We start from the raw sequence: 16,880 nt of genomic DNA, 5'->3' as shown, positions 1-16,880 counted from the left end.
CATTTAAAGGATCTTATAGTCAGCAGCCGTTGTGTTGATTGCAATTCTGTTATTGGTGTTTTTGAGGCAGGATTTCTATGTAGCCCTGACTATCCTAACACTCCTTATGTAGACCAGACTGTCCCCAAACTCATAGAGATCCTCCCACATCTGTCTACAGAATGCTGGGGTTAAAAGCATGTGCCACCATGCCAGGCAATTGTAAATTAATTAAGCTAAGGTAAATTGTCCTGTAACATACTATGAGTGGGCTGTGTAGGGTCCACCTGTCAGTCACATCACTGTCACACATGACTAATGGGTTTTCAGATTATTTTAAATTTTTTTTCTCACTGAATCACTTTAGTTAGGTGTAGACTCATAGTTGTAATTGATCTTTGTGGAATTACACAGATTTTACAAGGCTCTGTAACAGCCTGCTTTCCTTCTGGGTAGGCCATGCACTACACTTCAAGGGCAGCTCACTGGCATTCCAGGATGTTGTGGGTAGCTGCTGAGACTCGCTCCTGTCTAGTAAGATGAAGCTGAGGAGATTTATCACTGTTTACTTAGCAGGTTGCAAGCTATCACTTGTTAGTTCTCCTTTTCCTGTCTCAGTGCTGTATGTCACCGTGTTATGTCATAGGACAGACCTTAGCCAAACTCCCTCAGTTAGCTCCTCTTCAAGTTGTCCTCAGCAAGCAGTGCCAGGCGTTTCTCAGTGGGTTGTTGTTGTTTGGGCTTTTTTGTTTTCCTGCTTAGGACCTGGATGGGAATCTTCTGGACTCCTGGGAGGGAGTGCGAGTGCAATGCCTGTGGTGCTTGAGTGACGGGAAGACTGTGCTGGCTTCGGACACACACCAGAGAATCCGGGGCTACAATTTTGAGGACCTGACAGATAGAAACATGTAACTATCACTTGCTTTCCATTAGAAAAGGTCGAATTTGGCCAGGCGTGGTGGTGGCTCGTGGCTTTAATCCCAGGACTTGGGAGGCAGAGGCAGCAGGCGGATCTGTGAGTTCCAGAGCAGCCAGGACTGCACAGAGAAACCCTGTCTTGAAAAGAGATGGGGTAGGGGGATGAGGAAGAAAGAAAGAGATGCTCAAATTTATACCAAAATGTGTATTTAGTTGGGCTTTTTCCGAAAAGCAATTTTTTTATTGGTAATCTGAATTGGCATTTAGGCGGTACGTGTTAACTCATTCTGATTGACAGATATATGGCAAAATATCATTTACACTATAACATTTTATAGTCTGTCATAATTTGAAATTCTTGACTCTTCATTTGTTGCTCCTGACCATTTATTTCTGATTACAGAGTACAAGAAGATCATCCTATTATGTCATTTACTATTTCAAAAAATGGCCGATTAGCTTTGTTAAATGTAGCAACTCAGGTATGTTTTTTTTTTTTTTAACAACATTTTAAAAATGTTTAGTGAAAATTTGCTTTTGTTATTTTAGTATAAGTGTTAAATATCTATGTTTAGTGCCTAAATGTGTAGGGATCGGGAACAAAGTAGTTAAAATGCTGACATTTTCAACAAATAGAAAATAACATTGCTTCAGTAGAAAAGGAGTATTCACAGTTACTGTTAACTCTGTTATGGAGACTGTGTGTGGCAGAGCACACCAGCCCTCCCAGAACTGCCTGATGTGGATAAATTTAGGAGCAGCCTGGTATACATAGCCGCTCCAAGCCAGCTGGGTTAGATCAGAGTCTCTCAGCCTGTGGGTCACAACCCCTCTCTGGGTGGAATAAACTTTTCATGGGGTGGGTCACATATTAGATATCCTGTGTACCAGATATTTACAGTAAGATTCATAACAGCAACAAAATTAGAGTTATGAGTAGCAACAAAATAGTTTCATGGTTGGGGATCAGCACACCACAAGGAACTGCACTAAATGATGCCAGCATTAGGAAGCTTTGGAACTGTTGGGCTAGATGTCTGTTAACAACACTACTAAGCTGAGTGATGCTCTGTGGGCCTGTCCTCAGAAGGGCCAGCTACAGTGCTGAACACTTTAACCCCAGCATGGGGGCAGCAGAAGCACGTGGGTCTCTTTAAGTTTGAGGCCAGCCTGTTCTACAGAGTGAGTTCCAGGATTACACAGAGAAACTCTAGCATTTAAAAAAGGCGGGGGGGGGGGGGGGGGGGGGCGCGGGTGATGGTGATGGGTTGGATTTCGGAGGCTCTATCAGTTCCAGGGGAGCCTGAGACATAGTGAGATTTAAAAAAAAAAAAAAAAAGCCTCCCCCCCCCCACCCACACACACACAGGTAGCAAAACCTACAGGGCTACAGAGTTGAGACCCTGTCTCAAAAAACAACAGCAACAACAACAAAAAAAGACTTTTTTTTTTTTTTTTTCCCTACAGGGAGTTCACTTATGGGATTTGCAAGACAGAGTTTTAGTACGGAAATATCAAGGTGTTACACAAGGGTTTTATACAATTCATTCATGTTTTGGAGGCCATAATGAAGACTTCATCGCTAGTGGCAGTGAAGGTAAAGTCTCCCTGTCCCTATTGGTGCGTTTCTCTCCCAGCTTTCAGTGCTGTGCTTCTCGGCAAGGGTAAGATCTGGCAATGTGTGTTTTGGTCTGTTATCCCGTACATTTTGTTTGTTTGTTTTGGGTTTTTTTTTTTTTTTTTTTTTGGTTTTGTCCAGACAGGGTTTCTCTGTGTAGCCCTGGCTGTCCTGGAACTCCACCTGCCTCTACCTCCCAAGTGCTGGGATTAAAAGCGTGCACCACCACCACACAGCTATCCCATTCTATTACATCCCAGCTATTACATTCTTAATGTGACTTTTGGGAATGGCCTGAGGTCTTAGTTTTGGTGGTGGTGGTGTTATGTTTTGATGTTTATTTTCTTTTGTTTGTTGGTGATGGAACCCAGGGCCTCAAGCTGCTCTCATTCCTTGGCTGAGCCTCCTTATTGTCACAAAAAAAAAAAAAGCCAACAATATATAGAAAAAGTAGGGACTATAGATATGGCTCAGTTTGTATTGGGCTTTCGAGCACACACACAGGTTCTGGGTTCAATTCCTCACGCATGAGCCATCCGTGGTCGCTCACACCTATAATCACAGCTCTACAGGTACAGGCATAGGATCAAAAGTTCAAGGTGGTTCAAGTTCAAGAGGTTGCATCCTCTGCAACATGGTGAGTTTGAGACTGCTTGGGCTACATGAGACTGTATCCTAGGAAAAAAAGAAAAGAAAGAGAATGACTGTTTCACATAGGCGGTAACTTTTCCAGATTGGTGTAGCACACAGAACATGCCCTCATAAGCCATGCCTAGTTCTGACCTTGATGGCTGCATATCCCACTTGTGCTGCCTTGTCAGCAAATAATCTCCTTGAACATGTGTTCACTTGAACCACAACTCACAGGAGTGTGCCCACCTCCCAAGTTCTGGAATCAAAAATGTGAATCTATCATCATACTTTTTAAACCTGTGCTCTTTCTCTTTCATTGAAATACAGCAAACCACCAGGCATGGTAGTACGTGCCCGAGTTCTAGTACTTGAAACTAGAACAGTACACTCACTCACTCATAGGTTTCCACACTGACCCTTTGGTTCACCAATAGATTGTCATAATAAAGTTGGTTTATCCTTGAGTTCTGTTCTCAGATGAGAACCATCATCATGTAATTATCACTAAGGTGTAGTGGATTTAATTCTTTGATGGTCACTTTATGAGATTAGCATCTTCTAGAGACTGCACTTAAGGCACAGATACAAATCAGGTGGTTTTCTGCAGTAATCCCTAAGCAGGGTTGCTACAGTGGAGAGGTTAAGTGCAGTTAGACCATAAGAGGTGGCTTTACATCTGTGCAGTGTGGGAGAAGCGTAGTACCCGCCTCATAGCATGTGACAGTTGAATTACACAAAGTATGCTCAGCTGCTGGCGCTTTTCAGTTTGGATACCTTGTCTTTTCTATCACCTAAGATCATCTCTGATCTATAACACGCTGTGCTCATACACCTTCATTTTAATTGGAGTTTTTCTGTTTAAAAAAATAGTATTATGTGTTTATGTGTGTGTATGCACACATGACTGTGAGTGCAGATTCCTGCAGAGGAGCCAGCTTACGTAGGTGCTTGGAAACTGACTTGGTCATCTGTAACTGCTGCGCCATCTTGTCCCAGATTGTAATTATTTATCAGTCATATATGGCCAAACTCTTACAAATGTTTTTGGGATTTTAAAGCTTAAACAGAAAAAAGTAACATGGTTTTCACAAAATTAATTTATTAAACTATCCATATATTTTTCTCCCTGTAAATTGTAATATTGACGAGTCCTTTTCTGTGTGTAGTAAACAGTAATTTGTGGTCAGTGACTTTGTTACTAACAGCTTGCTAACATTTCTCTGAATTACTGTACATTTAGATCACAAGGTTTACATCTGGCACAAACGTAGTGAACTGCCAATTGCGGAGCTCACGGGGCACACGCGCACAGTAAATTGTGTTAGCTGGAACCCACAGATTGCATCCATGATGGCCAGTGCCTCAGATGATGGCACTGTTAGAATATGGGGACCAGCACCTTTCATAGACCACCAGAATATTGAAGGTAAGGCAATGCAGTCCTTGTTTTCTCTAGATGAAACGTTGTTCTGAGTCAACAGTACTTTTACCTAACAGTTGAAACATGGAATATGACTTTTTTGTGTGTTTAACCTATCTCACTTTGTAGAAAGAATTTAAGAAATCTAGGATTAGGTTTTATTGTTTTTGGAGAGGCAATGAAGAAAGAAAGTAAGCTAGAATATGCTGCCTCATTTGCATCAAGTCAACTATAGTCATAAAGATCGTTGGGTTTACAGATGGGTCAAGTGGTAAGTGCTTGGCGCATAGGCATGGTGGCTTGAGTTTGGACCCTAGAGCCCCCTTGTTGGTGTACTGCAGTGCGAATCTCTAATCTCTTTGCTTTTATGGAATGTGGGAGGTGAACACAGAGGACAGTCCCCAGCAGCTGTCAGGCGTGTGCAAATTAGAGACGCTCTCTAGAACCAGAAGGTTGCCCTCTGACCTCCATGTATCTTACCACCTGCTTGCATGCACATACGAGTTTATTAACATGTTGTTTTGTCCTACTATGTAAATGTGATATTACATCAAACATTTATGTACATAAGAAAACTAACAAATGTATAAAACTTGAGAAACTTTAGTTTTAATGATCATCATTTTGGGATTTTCCTAATATCTTAGCAGTGTATAGAATGTGCTATACTGACATGAACTGTGTCTGATGGTGAGGGGAAAAAAGAAACTAAAATTTCCTGTGCTGCCTAAGCCCAAGTAGTGTGTTCAGAGTATTTGCTCTCACATATGTTCATGGTCTTGTAAGAGAAACATTTTTATTTTTATTTTTTTAGGGAAGGAACCAAAATATCTCATTAACTTGTTGAATGCTGCCATTTTGGCAAATCTAAGTCTGGAAAATTTTCCCCACCACCTTGGTACTTGAAGATAAAGAAAGTCATAAGGCTAACAGATGAGGACAAATTCTTGATTAAATAGAATAGTACTAGAGAGAAGTAAAACATTTTATGTAAATATCTTTTTTTTTCCTCAAAGAGAACAGGTAAAAATGTCTCATTTGGAAGGAAATGACTTACAGATTGTTTTGTTCAGTGTGTTCCACCTATATAGTTGACGTTTTTGTTTTGTGCCCATGCTGTCTACATGCATGCTGGGACCCATGCTATCTACATGCATGCTGGGACCCATGCTATCTACATGCATGCTGGGACCCATGCTATCTACATGCATGCTGGGACCCATGCTATCATCTACATGCATGCTGGGACCCATGCTATCTACATGCATGCTGGGACCCATGCTATCTACATGCATGCTGGGACCCATGCTATCTACATGCATGCTGGGACCCATGCTATCTACATGCATGCTGGGACCCATGCTATCTACATGCATGCTGGGACCCATGCTATCTACATGCATGCTGGGACCCATGCTATCTACATGCATGCTGGGACCCATGCTATCTACATGCATGCTGGGACCCATGCTATCTACATGCATGCTGGGACCCATGCTATCTACATGCATGCTGGGATCCGAATCCAGTCCTCTGCAAGAGAACAAATACTCGTGATTTCCACTGGAGGGTAGTTAGCTTTTTTTGCTTTTTTAGCTTTTTTTTTTTTTTTTTTTTTTTTAAATTAAATAAATACAGAGATGAGGCTGAGGCGGTGGTGGCATAAACCTTTAAGGCAGAGGAGGGAGTGTCTCTGAGTTCGAGGCCAGCCCGATCTACACAAAGAAACCTGTCTCAAAAAACCAAAACCAAAAAAATACACACAGAGATGAAAATGAAAGAGTGTGCGACACATGGAGTGAGGTTGCTGAGATTTGGAAGGCACTTTCTCCTGGAGATGTTTACTGTTGCTTGTGTTGCCAAGGCCCACTCTCTTCAGATCCAGTTCTGTAGTTTTCTGTTAGTCATTCAGAATGTGACTGGAAGAATAGGAAGGTACCGGTCATGTGGCAGCAGCTCATGAGAGCTGTTTTATCCACAGTGGGATAAGAGCTGCACTCTGTACTCCATTACTTTGGTTAATGTGATAATTCACTTCACTGGGTGTGCCAAATACTGGCTCAGTTGTAAGATCAGGTCCAACTCAGCAGCTTCCAATATGCTGCACGAAGATAGATCTGACTGTACCAGCATGGTCATTCTTACTTCAAAGAAAAGGACTATGGCCAGGTGGTGGTGGCACAAGCCTTTAATCCCAGCAGTGGCAAAGGTAGGTGGAGCTTTTTGAGTTTGAGGCCAGCCTGGTCTAGAGAGCGGGCTCCAAGACAGCCAGGGCTGTTACACAGAGAAACCTTATTTTAGGGAGGAAAAAGGGATACTGTCTGCAATCTTTCCCCACACAATAAAATCGTATTCTGATTAAATTGTACCTGTTTAGAATAGGAATTTGAAAGTATAAGTGGGTTAAAGATAATATTAAAAGACTGTAGCATCTGGTAATACATGTCATTTAAATACTAAAGGTTTGTCCATTTATTAACTGCAGGAGGGTGCTGGGTGCACTTGCTGTGCTGAGGTCAATGGACAGCTTGCTGGACTTTTTTTCCTTGCCCCGCGTGGGTTCTGTTGATTGAATGCAGGTCTTCAAGCTTAGCAACAAGTGCTTTTTCTCATGATGCCATGAAGTTCTTATTATTAGCCCAAGAAGTTCTTAAAATGGATTTATTTTTTTGCTATGGGTGTTTTCACAGAGACCAGAAGAGTCCATCTGCTTCTCTGGGACTAGAGTTAGAGGCTTTACAAACCCAGCGTGTGCATGCTAGGAATCAAACCATGGTCCTCTCTGAGGACAGCTGTTGTTTTTAACTGCTGATCTATCATCGTAGCTCCTCGCCCAACAATTCTTTTAAAGAGAAGTTGCTGATCCTTTGTGTTAAGTTAAAAACTGGGTACTTGCCGGGCAGTGGTGGAGCACGCCTTTAATCCCAGCACTTGGGAGGCAGAGGCAGGTGGATTTCTGAGTTCGAGGCCAGCCTGGTCTACAGAGTGAGTTCCAGGACAGCCAGGACTACACAGAGAAACCCTGTCTTGAAAGAAAAAAAAAAAAAAAAAAAACCACAACTGGGTACTTCCTGATTTTTGTTTGTGTGTTTGGGGTGGTATAAAATGGAATAGGATGAAGTGTTAACACATGCTGTCAATGTAAGGTCCATAAGTCTAGAAATCAGTAGGCTGAATGAAACATAACTAGAAACAAAAACATAGCAGACATAGCACATGCTATGATTGCATTTTATATTGAAGTGGTATAAAAATAGGCCAATCCAAATACCAGAGGAGTGCTTTTGTTTTTATGAGAATGTGTGATTGCTACTAGTTGTGAAGTTGGTCTAAGGTTGTAGCTGATACTGAGCACCTGTGAGTGCACTAAAGCTTAGATATTCTAGATGAACTTACCTTGCCATAGGGGACTGTGGCTCATATACACTTCTCCCACATGAAACTGGATGATGTGACTGACTTGGACCAGCTGATAAAGCTGAGTACACAGAATGTGCAGCCCCGCCTTCTACTACCAGGGCTTTCATTCCATCATTTTTGTTGTAAACTAGCAAAGATTCTCTTATTCTAATTACCTATTTCAAGCTTATTTTAAAAATAGGAAGTCAGGCATAGTCATGCATGCCATTAATCCTAGCACTCAGGAGGCAGGAGCAGGTGGAGCTCTTCAAGTTCAAGAGGACCCTAGTCTACCCAGTGAGTGCCAGGCCATCCAAGCTACACAGCGAGACTCTGCCTCAACCCAACCTCTTCCCCCAATAGTAACCTGGAAATGGGAAATTCTAATATAATTACTCATTCCCTTTTCTCCATTATTTAAAATAATCACAAGGTTACAATTTAAAAATATATCATCTAAAAACTTAGAGACAGATTGTTCAATGATTATGAAAATATCAATAATTTGTTACGTATTCTACTGTTATTTCTTGATGCAGATTTTGAAACTTTCTAACTGGTATCTTTTTTTTTTCTCTTCCTTTCTCTGCACATTTCATCTGGTCTTCATTCAGAGGAATGCAGTAGCATGGATAGTTGATGGCGAATTTGGAGCAGACGACTTCTGTTTAACTTAAAATTAGTCGTATTTTAATGGCTTGGGATTTGGTGCAAACAAACATGATTGATAGCTGGACAGACATGCTCGTCATGAAAAAAAAGAACCATTTTGAAGCCCGATTGGGGCCAAACATTTACACCTTGCTTCATAGTAACCAGTTGATGAAGCACGTCGTTAGAACGTTGTTGGACACCATGTTGAATTATTCCCCATCGGTTGTGAAGAACTGTGCTACATTCAGGCTTACCCATTGAACTCAGTATATATATTTTTTTCCCTCCTGCCTTTTGTCTGGTGGGATACCATTCTTGTTGCTCTTCTGTGTAATGAAGTTCAAATGCTTGTTTGGAAACTTTATTTAACAGTTTAGAAGGCTTAATAGGAAGAGTTCATTAGTCTGAAGAGTATACATTGAACAGGAAAGAATTTCCTTTTGTTTCTCCAAATCTCTCCGCCTTATTTAGCTTGAGATCTTTGCAGCTTGGTTCATGGATTCTAGCCTTGCCCGTTGCGCAGTATATACTGATCAGATGATAAACCAGTGAACTATGTCAAAAGCACTCTCAATATTACATTTGACAAAAAGTTTTGTACTTTTCACATAGCTTGTTGCCCCGTAAAAGGGTTAACAGCACAATTTTTTAAAAATAAATTAAGAAGTATTTATAGGATTAAAGTGACTTCATTTGTATACATTTGGAATCTAAACCAGCTTAAAAACAGTGTCCTCTGTGACTGAGATATGCAGTGTAACTGATGTTCTTCTGGAGTGCCACATGAGACATGGCATGGTCAGAAACAGTGTCCAGAAGGACATGGCACAGGAAAGCCAGAGAGATACTTTGAAGGTTCCCCCTTTTTATTTTATTCCCGAAGGAACATCAGTACCCGATACTGAAGAAATTCAAGATTCAAAAGGAAAATTTTATAAATAAACCAACACGGGAGATCAGCATCAGTCTAGGTTTTCAAGAAAGCTTGTTCCAAGTTCTTCTGAACTTGGGGGAATCATTTTGGTGTGATCTAGCAAAAGTAGACATCAGAAGATAGACCCACTTTGGGAATTTACAGTGTAGTTGAATTCAGCAGGCTACAAACATATGTAAGCTGGAATTAAAGCCTGAGTCATTTCTCCTAATTGCCCTTAATGTCCAACATAGGGACACTCATTTAAAGACTCCTTCTCAGCTTCTCAGATGTTGCCATAATGAACCTCATTCAAACTGGTGCTGTGGACAGTCTCCCTCTCCCCTTTTAGTTTACGGGAGCGTTTCCTTTATGGGGGGGAAAGGACTTCTCTCATTTTGAAGACCCTATATCTAACATAAGCCTGATTGATGTGCATGGTGTGTTTTAAACCCCACAATTGCTGGGTCTAACAGTCTCCTTTGAAATCCATGTTTTCCAGTAGAGGATAACCAGGATGACCGCAGCTATTGGAAAGAGAAATGGAATTACTCCCAATGCATTCCTGGTGAACAAAAACAATCTTGTACAACTTGCCCTTGAGGCTGAGCCAAGTCCATAGCGTTTGCCATGATCATACCCCTTGGGATCCTGAGAGAAAAAGAGAGGCTTGTACTGAGGAATCTTTCCATTGTGTGGGTCATAGGGAGGGAAAAGCCAGAAAGAGGGAGAAGGAAACACATTTGTTCATTCTCCCAAAGCCCCTAGTAAGGAGATAGCAGATCATAGTCAGCAGATTATTAATTCACATGGCTATGTAAAAGATTCCTTTAAGCTTCATTTTTCAGAGACCACCATTTTAGAAAATCAGAGAAATCCTGTTTTGATGCTTCTTAGTTAAAATAATTGTCACCGTTTATCTGGTACTTCATTTTCTTGACTAAAATTACTTTTCACTTTAAGCTTGAATAAAAATTTTCATTCATAACTGTATATAATTAAGTGGCAACTCCTCTTTACCTCAGTGCAGTTAAAACCATCTTTTGATTGATATACCCTGAAGCCATTAATCCATACACCCCACTCTCTACAGTAACAGTCACCAACAGCATGTGGACATAGAACTCCACAGCTGTTTACAGATGTGGTTACATTGTGCTACATGGCACTTACATCATGTTTCCTGAGGTTTGTACCCATCAGGGCAGTTTGGCACTTACATTCTGTTAGTACACCCAACTACACCTGGATCTGAGCTTTCACAGTGCTTCTGAAGTACATTTACAAATACCTGGAGGGAAAAACTGTACCAGAGGTGAGGGACATTACCAGAACGTAACTCCTGTTAGAGTGAAGTTACAACTCTGCGAAGGTGTTAATAGGAAGTAGCTAGGTGAGTTTGGTTTCCAGGTCTGTCCCGACTGGCAGCTTCCTCTATAGACAGTACTTGACTGTGCCAATTTGCTATAAGCGTCTGTTTCATGTGTTTGCCATGAAGTGAGTGTGGTAGGAAGGTGTGAAGAAAGTTAGGGTTTATGGTGAAAGAACCTAGTGGCAGGATTACAGGAAAATCTCTTGACATTGTGATAAACTCAGTAAAGGCTTAGGAGAGAATTCTGTCAAGTCTGCCACAAGATGCTAACCAATGTATAAACTGAAAAGTACCAATACTTTTTGCACATAGATCAAAGTAGTGGAGAACTTGGGCTCCAAAAATCAGGTTAGTAGGCTCAGTTCCATGTGCTTAAAATGTTTCTGTTGTTAATGCATCGATTAAGGGCTAGAGTAAGAATGAAATTAAATGTCTTTTTCCTCTAAATAACTGGTTATTAGTGGTAAAGTGTTGGATTTGGGGATCACTGAGGTTGGTTTGTGGGTGGTGATCAAGAGAATTGGAGTTGGAGTTAGAGTCAGGAGAGATGACAAAGCTTCACACCTGGGGTTTGAATTTCATTAGTATTCCTGCCAGCTGTGTGACTTTGCTCTTCCTGGCCAGGTAAATGTCCTGGTGACCCAGGTAAGTAGTGAACACAGGATATTTTACTTGCAAATGCCCCCATAAATTGGCTCATTTTATTGGGTGGGAGAACAAAACTGGAATTCTCTATGATGAGCCTGCCAAGCAGACAGAAGCAAGAGCAATCGATTTGGAGCGCTTTGCCTCAACTGCCGTGTGGCATTAATAGAAAATTCTTTCCCACCCTCCCCATCTTGAAATTTTCTTTTTTAGGATGTTGGTTCCTGCAAACAAGAACTGACCCTCTGCCTCCCAGTGGGTGCATGTCTCACACGTCTCTCGAAAGGGGACATGCTATGTCGTTTACTGTACAGCAGAAGAATGGGAGGAAAGAAGACAAATTGTCTTAATAGCCGTTGTTTCCATTTTAAAACTACAATTTTACTTAGTAATTTTACTTTGATATCTCATTTAGACTTCGCCAACTCTCCCTTTGTGTTGCTGGCCAAGCATCACCACCATTTCCAAAACCATACCTGGTTTCACATAAACTGCTAACTTAAAGAGGTGAATTTGCATTTACACTTAGACACTTTTTAAAAACAGGGTGAAATTAACCTAAACTTTGCAGTGTTGAGTTACTGTTATAGTAGCTGCCCTAGAGTTGCAAAAACAAGCTGTAAAAACCCATCCCCTATCTACTTAATCCAGATTGCCTGGATTTAATGAAGTTAATCGTATAAAAATGAGCGAGTGTGTGCGTGTGTGTTTGTGTGTGTGTTTGAGAAAGAACTTGATTCGTAAAATATTGTAGAAACAACTTTTATGTTGTCATTTTTACTGAACATCTTGTGCACATGTAAAGTGCCCTCTCTTGCGTTTAAGGCTTGGTTAATGTCTATTTTTATAAAAATGAAATTGTGTCCCATTTTTAACTTAGACATTTACATTATCAGGATCAACATGCTAGAATTAAATCATAACATTTATAGGTTCAGTGAGGGTGTTAGTGGCCCCTTGAGAGAGAGAGTGTGTGTGTGTGTGAGTGTGTGTGTTGAGGGAAATAGATCACAAAAGCATGTACATGCTTATAAACCAAGCTGTAGAGATCGTGTAAAGAACCTGGGTGTTGCTCTGGAGATCTCTGGGCTGTGGGAAGTGGTAAGGCGTTGTGGTGTGAGTGGCTAACACAGAGCTGTTGGTGTGGAGTAACAGTTAACTATGGACTGAAAGATGTTCCGGAGGATGTGTTCTTAAACTTTGGGGTTTGCTTTTTTAACTGCCTCTCAGATTATATTTAGTAGTTTAAATTTCTTTGTTTTATTTCATTAAAGTATAAAAACTTCAGGTCACATATTTATTTTCACTTGTTCTACTAATTATTTACAAGACACTTTTTGGTTGACATTTTATAAATGTGTGGTATATTAAATGTCTTTATTTTTTTTTGTTTTATTAAAATTACAATAACTTTGATTTGCTTTACTGGGGTTTTTAGATTTTAACTCTTACCTTTTCCGTGTCAGTGCATAGCACTTCCGTCCTTTGTATCCCCTTCTGTTGCGTCAATAAACAGAATGAGTGACTAAGTAAGTCTTGTCGCATTCCATATCAACACACTGCTCAGCTGGTGGCCATGTCTTGACCTAGGGTTTGTGAATGGAATCTAAGGAAACAACTTTTAGTGTATTTGAAGGCCATTGTGCACCAATGTGAGACTCAACTCGAAGCAGTGGTGGGTTAGGGTTTCAAATCACTCATTAGAGGGAAAACAAACACACTGGGATAGTTCAGTAGGTAAGGGTGGCTATTGCCAAGCCTGATGACCTATATGAAGAGAAAACTGACTCCGACAAAAAGAAATAATCTTTTAAGTTAAAAGAGAATTCTTATCTGTGCACATGTGCACTCATGCTCCCACTCTGAGATAAAAGGAGCGGAACCCCTGGAAGTGGAACTTTAATAGTGTGAGGCATCAGACGTGGGTATGGGGACTCTGTCTTTCTAGCTCCAGAGGATCAACTTTTGTTATTAATATCTCACATAGTTATATGGTATCAGCCTGCTACCAATCCAGTGATTGACTATCACAAGACTGAACTGTATTACTCCAGTGATGAGGGACTGACCACTGATTATGTGTATCTACTTGGTTACCGAGGGAAACTGACAAACTATTAATACCCTCAGTGCTTAGAAAGTGTTCTAGCCCCTATGCAAAAGCCACTAGATTGGAGCACAGTTGGCAGATGCTAATTCCCAGATGAGGGGAAGCAGTTATGAAGCTCAGATTCAAACTATACCTCTAAGCTCATGTCTATAGTCCTCCTTAGTCTGTAGATAGCTAGCTTAAAATTTGTTAGTCACTAAAATTAAACGATACAAGATTTCAAGAAGTATCTCCTCATTTAATTAAACAGAGACGGCCGGGCAGTGGTGGCACACACCTTTAATCCCAGCACTTGGGAGGCAGAGGCAGGCAGATCTCTGAGTTCGAGGCCAGCCTGGTCTACAGAGTGAGTTCCAGGACAGCCAGGGCTACACAGAGAAACCCTGTCTCAAAAAAACCAAAAAAATAAAAAATAAACAGAGACCAGATAAGTTATTTAGCATGTCAAAGCCATGCCACTCATCTTCGAAAGCAACTAATGGTATCCTACGAGACATTGAACTGAGAATCCATGCAAGAAAACTCTAATGTTTTATAGAGTGATTTAAAACATAACAAAAGGGATAAAGCAGACTTCAAGGTCATTCTAATCTTCATACCAAGTTCCAGAGCTCTTAAAAGGGTGAGAGGGCACCAGGTAATAGTGGCAGCTCACGCCTATAATCCCAGCAGAAGGCAGGGGCAGGTTGATCTCTTGAATTTGAGGCCAGCCTGATCTACAGAGTGAGTCCCAGGACAGCTTGGGCTACACAGAGAAACCTGTCTTGGAAAAACAAAGGTAGGTGCAGGGGGTAAGGCTGGCTAGATGGTTCAGAGGTTAGGAGACTGAGCACTGGCTGTTCAAGAGGATCCAGGTTCAATTCTCAGCACCCACATGGTAGCTCATAATCACCGGTAATTCCAGTCCCACTTCTGACCTCTGCAGTGAAATAAAAAGCCTTATTAGACATTGCTCAAAAGTATAGGCCTTGCTTTAGATCACTGTTAACAAACCAACTGCAGAACTTTTGAGCCATGGGGGAAATTTGAGCCCTAACGGGTTATTTAATACAAAGAAATGCTAAGTCATCTAGTTACTACCTGGGAGGGTGAGGCAGGGTGTTTGTAGATTTGAACCTGGCCTGAGCTACATAGCAAGAAAAGAAAATGCTGGTTTATGTAGAGTACTGGCTTACTTAGATATGTTCCAAGATTCTAAAACATATGTAACACATATGTTGAAGGGAAGGTTGAATGAATTATTACAACCAGTTGAAAACTATCAACTAAGAAACATGATTCTTGAGGCAGATGTAGCTCAGTGATTCATGCACTTGCCTCTTCTATGTGAGGTCCAGAGTTCAGTTCCAAAGATTCTGGGTAGAGGCAGTGGCTCAACAGATGAACGCAGATAAAGGCCTTAGAAGCCGAGTTCAGTCCCGGAACTCACATCAGGCAGATCTAGTGATGTGTATCTGTGATCATTACAACGCGGGGAGGCCGAAATCGAAGAATCATTGGGCCGGTAGCTGACCAGTCTTCTGGAGTGTGCTGAGCAGTGACAGAAATGAGACATTCCACCTCAACAAGATGGAAGGTGAGAACTGACTCCACGAAGTTGTCCAGAGATCCGCCTTCCTTCCCTGGCTGCTGGAAGGGGCAGGGGAGTCTACACAGATTTGCTATAGAGGACTTATTTGCCTTGTCCCATGGAGATCAGCAATCGTAGCAGTTAATATGTTGCCTTCAGTTAAGTGAGGTTCAAATCTATCCAGTGTGTGGAATAAGTGGGCCCTGGGCACGAGTTCCAGAGACATCAAGGTCTAGAAGAAAATTGTCCACAACTGGATCCATGTTCTCTTCCATTGAGAATGAGCATTTTGAAGCAAGTTTTGGGAATGAACAAAAAAAAACTCCTTTGTTCAGGTGTCAGTAAATGGTTTAGGGGTTAATGGATGAAGGATGAGGTCAAGTTCCCTAAGGTGACATCACAGGCCCTGGGCAGTAGGTATGGGGAAGAGATGTCAGGAGAGCCATGGAATAGCAATAACTCTATCTTGCTATACCAGAGTTGGGGTACAGAGCTCACTGGTAGAGTACTTGCTTAACATATGCAAGGCCCTGTGTTCATTCCTTAGCACCATAAAAACAAAACCTTAACCATGACCTTCCTTTTTGTTTGTTTGTTTGTTTGTTTGTTCGAGACAGGGTTTCTCTGTGTAGTCCTGGCTGTCCTGGAACTCACTCTATAGACCAGGCTGGCCTCGAACTCAGAAATCCACCTGCCTCTGCCTCCCAAGTGCTGGGATTAACGGCGTGCTCCACCACTGCCCGGCTAACCATGACCTTCCAATGTGGGACATACAGAGGTTCTTTTAGAAAACCGGAACTTGGCACGCTTGAGGTTTTTCTATGTTTTCAGTTTGGGGTTTTGAGATATGCCTCGCAGTGTAGGGCAAGCAGGCTTGGAGCCCTGCTGCTTCAGTGTGCAGAGCAGAGATTACAGGCGTCCACTGGCTTTTACAGCAGCCACACTTGACTAGGTTGTAATGTTCAGTGGAAACTGGCACAGAAGAGACCCACCCGAGACTACAGTTGAGCGGATGTAGCAGAGCAGACTGACAAGAAGCCGCAGTCAAAGCTTGCAGCTTCAGCTAGTCACCTGTGACCACACACCCGCCTCGCACCCCGCCTCCCGGGAGCAGCTGAAATGCTATCTTTTCTTACCTGAAAAGACCTTTCTAAGAGTAACTGGAGTGCAGTTAGTGCTGTGGCTTGTTGTGCTAACTGCAGAGGCTTTGACTGACTAGCCTTCTGCCTTTTAAAATATTTGAGAGAAGTGTCTTAAATGCTCTAAATTGAAGTGGCTTCACTGAAAATCCTCACGTACAGCCCTTTTTTTTTTTTTTTTTTTTAACAGCTTTGCTAACCAGCTTTACATTTCAATCTATTATAGTACTTGGCAAAAGAGTGTGTTTCATTTAAAGGACAAAACTTGGGATATAGCTCGATTGATACTGAGCCCCAGACTGGTTTGGGACACAGGAGAGCCTGTCTTTAAAAACAAACAGGGTAGGGAGACAACTGCACTAATGGACGCTGGCTGTTCTGGAGGAGGTGGGTTTGCTTCTTAGTACTCACCTGGTACTCACGTGGTAGCTAAAGGTCATCTGTAACTTCACGTCCAAGGGATCTGACTCCCCCTTCTGGCTTCTACAGGTACTGCACACTTGTACACAA

General features: G+C 41.7%; 1 protein-coding gene across 2 annotated transcripts in view; it reads left to right on the top strand.

The window, feature by feature from the left end:
- Window positions 1-13,084, top strand: part of Wdr26 (WD repeat domain 26) — a 40,602-nt gene extending 27,518 nt beyond the window's left edge. For both annotated transcript variants that reach the window (XM_034520795.2, XM_034520794.2), the window contains exons 10-14: window positions 742-887; window positions 1,301-1,379; window positions 2,365-2,494; window positions 4,389-4,574; window positions 8,582-13,084. In XM_034520795.2, coding sequence (XP_034376686.1) covers window positions 742-887; window positions 1,301-1,379; window positions 2,365-2,494; window positions 4,389-4,574; window positions 8,582-8,607 — 567 coding nt within the window. In that variant the 3' untranslated portion in view covers window positions 8,608-13,084. The remainder of the gene's footprint in view (window positions 1-741; window positions 888-1,300; window positions 1,380-2,364; window positions 2,495-4,388; window positions 4,575-8,581) is intronic.
- Window positions 13,085-16,880: the final 3,796 nt, after the last annotated feature.

Source organism: Arvicanthis niloticus, chromosome 16 (genome assembly GCF_011762505.2).
Source record: "Arvicanthis niloticus isolate mArvNil1 chromosome 16, mArvNil1.pat.X, whole genome shotgun sequence".
Taxonomy (NCBI): domain Eukaryota; kingdom Metazoa; phylum Chordata; class Mammalia; order Rodentia; family Muridae; genus Arvicanthis; species Arvicanthis niloticus.
The sequence above is the reverse complement of the archived record's forward strand: the minus strand, read 5'-3'. Positions and strand labels throughout refer to the sequence as shown.